Source organism: Lucilia cuprina, chromosome 6 (genome assembly GCF_022045245.1).
Source record: "Lucilia cuprina isolate Lc7/37 chromosome 6, ASM2204524v1, whole genome shotgun sequence".
In the NCBI taxonomy this organism is placed as follows: domain Eukaryota; kingdom Metazoa; phylum Arthropoda; class Insecta; order Diptera; family Calliphoridae; genus Lucilia; species Lucilia cuprina.
Genome location: NC_060954.1, coordinates 11,325,802 through 11,331,705, shown reverse-complemented (window position 1 = coordinate 11,331,705; position 5,904 = coordinate 11,325,802). Strand labels below are relative to the sequence as shown.

At 34.1% G+C, this 5,904-nt stretch overlaps 1 protein-coding gene and 4 non-coding genes across 5 annotated transcripts; 2 read left to right on the top strand and 3 right to left on the bottom strand.

Moving 5' to 3' along the window:
* Positions 1 to 2,401: 2,401 nt before the first annotated feature.
* Trnal-aag lies at positions 2,402 to 2,483 on the bottom strand. The gene has a single exon. It is a non-coding gene; the product is annotated as a tRNA-Leu (tRNA).
* A 389-nt stretch (positions 2,484 to 2,872) lies between these two features.
* Positions 2,873 to 2,954, bottom strand: Trnal-aag. Its single transcript has one exon. It is a non-coding gene; the product is annotated as a tRNA-Leu (tRNA).
* Positions 2,955 to 3,172: 218 nt separating this feature from the next.
* Positions 3,173 to 3,254, top strand: Trnal-aag. Its single transcript has one exon. It is a non-coding gene; the product is annotated as a tRNA-Leu (tRNA).
* A 238-nt stretch (positions 3,255 to 3,492) lies between these two features.
* On the top strand, positions 3,493 to 3,574 carry Trnal-aag. The gene has a single exon. It is a non-coding gene; the product is annotated as a tRNA-Leu (tRNA).
* Positions 3,575 to 3,945: 371 nt separating this feature from the next.
* Positions 3,946 to 5,349, bottom strand: LOC111685949 (chitin deacetylase 8). Its single transcript, XM_023448232.2, has 3 exons — positions 5,129 to 5,349; positions 4,346 to 5,070; positions 3,946 to 4,288 (listed from the first exon to the last, which is right to left on the bottom strand). The coding sequence occupies exons 1-3, from the start codon at positions 5,324 to 5,326 to the stop codon at positions 4,042 to 4,044; spliced, it is 1,170 nt and encodes a 389-aa protein (XP_023304000.2). The 5' UTR covers positions 5,327 to 5,349; the 3' UTR covers positions 3,946 to 4,041.
* Between the last annotated feature and the right edge of the window lie 555 nt (positions 5,350 to 5,904).

Here is a 5,904-nt window from a genome sequence, read left to right as displayed (position 1 = left end):
AGTCTATAGTCTAGTCTATAGTCTAGTCTATAGTCTAGTCTATAGTCTAGTCTATAGTCTAGTCTATAGTCTAGTCTATAGTCTAGTCTATAGTGTAGTCTATTGTCTTGTCTATTGCCTTGTCTATAGTATTGTCTATAGTCTAGTCTATAGGCTAGCCTATAGTCTAGTCTACAGTCCAGTCTATAGTCTAGTCTATATTCTGTTCTATAGTCTAGTCTATAGTCTATTCTATAGTCTAGTCTATAGTTATTCAGTTAGTTAGCTTTAAAATTTTCAGCCTTAAATTAGACTCCACCCTAATGTTCCAATAACCATATATTAAGCGCGTTAGCTTGCTAGACCATAACCGGAAGCATTTTGATATTTGCGTTAAGATAGTGTTATTTTATGTCACTTGATAAATGAGTTTAAATTATGTCTGGCCGTAAGGTTTCTCTATTTTTGGCTTTTAATGATGATGCCATCGACATCAACGACTATGCAAATACACATACATACACATTTTCGAAAAAAAAACATTTTTGCATTTCTGCAATTCAACACACGCAGGATGAGTGAACGTATAACGACAAACATCCTTAATTAAGTTACATTCAAATGTAAAATCATTTGTATTTTTCTTACTTTTCCAATACCTGGCAAAATGGCAACCTGTCCTTATGTCAGAGGAGCCTATTAAGGGATCAAAAGGTGCAGGGAGTGGAGCAAAAGGTGAGGTTTATATTAAGTAAATCATGTTGCCTATTGTTTTATAAAGATGGACGACAACAACAGTAGCAGCATGCAACTTTGTTATTTGCTTTAAACCCTTTATAACAGGTTGATCATACTAATGAAAGATGTTTTTCATCACTGCTTTGTGTAGGTAGTGATGTACTAGCTAGATGTTGTAATCTATCATTGTCTTGTGGGAAAATTATAAAAGATTTTGTATGTTATTGTGGGCCAGGAAATTAAATGACATTCATTCATTGACAGGTATTGTAGATATTTCTCTTTTGTTCACTTTTTTAAAATAGATTTAAAACTTTGTATATATTTAAGTTTTAAGTTTAATTTGAATGGTTTGTTTGGCTTTAATTTTTCTTATTTATAATGTCTAACAAACTGTGCGGTCTAAAAATGTAGTTTCTCAACGTTTCTTCAAACGTGACCCCGGTTCTTTTGGCTTGAGTCTGCTGCTGTGCTTCTTTCTATACTTAACTATTTATTCAAGAGTAAACAATTTTTATAAATTTTAAATTTCAATTTGTCTAGTCTTCTTTTATGGTTATTTATTTAGTTTTCTTATAAAATAAAAAGCACGTCTTTATTAGAGGGGGTTCGATTGTAAGGAAAAAATGCAAAACCAACTGCTGGTCATGCTCTGCATAGTTGCAAATGGAGGAAAAACATAAAAAACAATATAAAATTTTGTAAATTTAATTTGTCTGGTCCTGCTTCCTTTTTTTCTATTTATTATGCTTTCACAAAGTGGTTTAAGGAATTCTCTGCGTTTGTTGTTTGTAAATATCTGTGGATAGATAAACGAGAAGAAATGTATAAAAAATGTAGTCACATATTTATAGGCTATTGGAAATTTTAATGAAGTGTTGCATAACTAAACGGCGTCGTAAAAAGTAGAATATAGTTGACATGAGGAAACTAAGGAAGGGAGATTTTATTATTTCGTAATAGAGTTGTACAGTTTTCTTTCAGTATAGTGACATATTTGTTAATGGGCGAGAGACTAGAATAGACAAGTCTGTAGAAAGGCTAAACTCTACACTAGAGTACAGGCTATAGATATAGACTAGACTATAGACTAGACTATATACTAGACTATAGACTAGACTATAGACTAGACTAGACTATAGACTAGACTATAGACCAGACTATAGACTAGACTATAGACTAGACTATGGAATAGACTATAGACTAGACCATAGAATAGACTATAGACTAGACTATAGAATAGATTATAGACTATAGACTAGACTATAGACTAGACTATAGACTAGACTATAGACTAGACTATAGACTAGACTATAGACTAGACTATAGACTAGACTATAGACTAGACTATAGACTAGACTATAGACTAGACTATAGACTAGACTAAAGACTAGACTATAGACTAGACTAAAGACTAGACTATAGACTAGACTATAGACTAGACTATAGACTATAGACTAGGCTAAAGACTAGACTAAAGACTAGACTATAGACTATACTATAAACTAGACTATAGACAGTACTATGGACTATAGACTAGACTGTAAACTAGACTATAATTAGATCATTGAATAGTCTAGATTATGCACTAGACTATAGACTAGAATTAAGACATGACTATAGACTATACCATAAATAAGACTTTAGACTAACTTATAGAAGCATCAAGACCAAAAAATCATCTTGGCAGCGGTGGGATTCGAACCCACGCCTCCGAGGAGACTGGTGCCTTAAACCAGCGCCTTAGACCGCTCGGCCACGCTACCTATAAAAGTAAGCAATGAATCCAAGTCAAAATAAAATAGATTGCATGTACCGTTCACTATTTTAAGAGTCCTTGGGGCCATATCTTATATGATCTCTTTATGCTGACCCAAATTTCGGATTAAAACTATGAAGTGATTATATTAGGATTATTGTCCCAATCATTCAAAGGAAAAAATGTATTTATAGCAAATGATAAATCTGCTTTCGAAGTCAGTCAAATATTTCGGGTTATAGGTTGAAATAATAGGTTTCAATGGTTTTAACATTAAACTGTGGCATGCCACGTTACTCATGGTGTAATTTAATGATGTAAATGATGAAGAGATTTTCCATATCATTACGATGATATAGTCTTTATTATGATGACATTTTACTCAAAAAGTCATCTTGGCAGCGGTGGGATTCGAACCCACGCCTCCGAGGAGACTGGTGCCTTAAACCAGCGCCTTAGACCGCTCGGCCACGCTACCTATAAAATTCGTAACACTCATTTTCATAAAATGATACATATGAATTGGAGCGAATGAAAATGTTATTGTATCTATTTTACCCTTTAACCTTTGACACGAAAAGATTAATGCTATTGTTTGATTGTATTTGCTGTAATTTAAATTGAACTATGACCTTTATTTTAGATACTTATTACTCGTCTTTTCAGTAAAATGTGGCAAGATCACTTATATACTTAGGTAGCGTGGCCGAGCGGTCTAAGGCGCTGGTTTAAGGCACCAGTCTCCTCGGAGGCGTGGGTTCGAATCCCACCGCTGCCAAGTTAGTTTTTTGAGGAAATTTAAAGCAAATTATATAGTCCAAAACCTGGTTTGATTCCTCCTATCTTTTTGAGAACTTCTTACACAAACTCTTTTGGAAAATTCTTTTATAGATTTTATCATAAATATCTTATTAATTTAAATTAACTAACAACTAAATTATCAAAATATACCATAAGTATATTAATTCTTTAATGGATTAATTTGTGAAACTTGACAACAGCGCCTAAGGCATATAGGTAGCGTGGCCGAGCGGTCTAAGGCGCTGGTTTAAGGCACCAGTCTCTTCGGAGGCGTGGGTTCGAATCCCACCGCTGCCAAGATGACTTTTTGCCAACAATATGTACTTGTAATTAAGTGAAATTTGGCAACATTTCTCTTAACCCATAAATGGTGAAATAAAAAATAATATTGTCAAAATGAACATTCTTAATTCTTGTAAAGAAAATTAACTTAATCTAGAACTGAACTAGAACTGAACTAGAACTGAACTAGAGCTGAACTAGAACTGAACTAGAACTGAACTAGAACTGAACTAGAACTGAACTAGAACTGAACTAGAACTGAACTAGAACTAAACTAGAACTGAACTGAACTAGAACTGAACTAGAACTGAACTAGAACTGAACTAGAACTGAACTAAGTAGAACTGAACTAAAACTGAATAAGAACTGAAATTGAACTCAACCGGTCTATAGTTTGCATTAATAATTTAAATAAAATCCAAATATCCCTTTTATTGTATTCTTTGGCCATTTCACACTTTCAGTTGAAAAACTATAATTTTCTAAATTTCCCCCAAGGGATTGTCCAACCAGGGATAAACCTCGGGACAATTATCACAAACAGTCATGTAGCGGGTCTCACCAGTAGATTGTTTTTGTAAGGCGCATGATACCGGATGACACGATGTATGAGGTTTTTTAAAACAGCCCTTAAAAGGTTTACCCAGAGTGGGATGTTTCATATACTGAATAACCGATGTTGGTGTTGTTATATAGACATCAGGCAGAGTATTGGCATATTCCAAGAATCTTTGAGAGAAAATTAAAAGAATAAAATCTAAATTTCAAATTTAATACTTGACTTACTTCCTAAAAGCTTTAATATAATTCGGAGATCTGCCAAACCAAGCGGCATGCAAAAACATGCCGAAAGGTGCTCGGTTATTGTCATAATGGCGATGGAAATTTTCCTTCATCCATTCAAATAAGCTCTCCACTTTATCTTCAGGCAGATATATACAACCATCTAACATGGAACAACTGTAACCCTCCTTATCTACCCATGTAACCATGGGATATACCCATAAACCCGGTAAAGATGCTGTAGGGCACGGTCTTATTTGACAATCCTGCACCGACAAGTAATCCAATGTATATGGCCACATGGCGGGATTGCGATACCGCTGAGTGGGCCAAGAGCTGTCATATAATAAACCCAATCTTTTGGCTGCTACATAGGTGTTATTACCCGATATTTGTAGAAATGGTAAACGCATGCCTCGGATATGTTTACGATTGATCTTGGCGAAATTTTCCAAAATATCTATTTGATTACCAAATTCCCGCATTATAAGATCAACATCAGCCTGGCGCCAGTATTCAGTGCCGGCACCATGTGTAATCGAATGCAAAGCTATTTCATGACCCTCATTGTAAAGAGCATTAACTTTGGAGTAATCGGTGTATTCATGAGAAACATAGAAAGTTGCCTTAACCTCACAGTGATCGGGATTTAGAAGACCTTCAAACAATTCCTGATATTGTTGATAGTTGATGGCATTTACAGCATCGTCGAAAGTAACAGTGATAAACTGGAAAGGAAAGCAAATTGATAAAAACAACGCTGTTCAACTGGATTATTTAACTCACTTGAGGAATTTCCTTTTCATGACCCTTAAACTCCTTCTTTGGTAGTGTCATACCCGAACATCGACAATGCGGTGCTTGACATTTCTCCGTACTACATGTCTCAGCCTGTTTCAATTCCAAATCCAAAGGTTTGCGAAACGCACATTCAAAGCCCGAAAATAGACAACCAAATATTAATAATGTTTGTATTGACAACATATTTCATTGACTTTTAAAACAATTGTAAATTAAATTTATAAACACTAACATCTTTTATAAGATTTTACCGGCATCTAAGAAATGTTAACTTAATTATCTTATCTATCAATTGAAAGATAAATGTTTTATACACTTGTCAATTATTTGAACAATATGATTGACGGACGAAATATGTTTTTGATTGTTGTTTTTACAAACAAATAATCAATTGGTAATAGAAGAAAGGTTTCCCTGAAAAATAAGTATCCCACTTGAAATAAAGGTGTGGACGACGTGAATCACACTTGAGATTATTATTTTCAAGTTAGAGGAAATTAGTTAGGAAGTACTTTAGGTGAAGTAAATTCCAACAAAGTACTAAATACATTGTTAAACTACTACTATTGTTGTCAGTTCTAGTTATGTTCAACCTCAGTTCTAGTTCATTTCTAGTTCAGTTCTAGTTCAGTTCTAGTTCATTTCTAGTTCATTTCTAGTTCATTTCTAGTTCAGTTCTAGTTCAGTTCTAGTTCATTTCTAGTTCAGTTCTAGTTCAGTTCTAGTTCAGTTCTAGTTCAGTTCTAGTTCAGTTCTAGTTC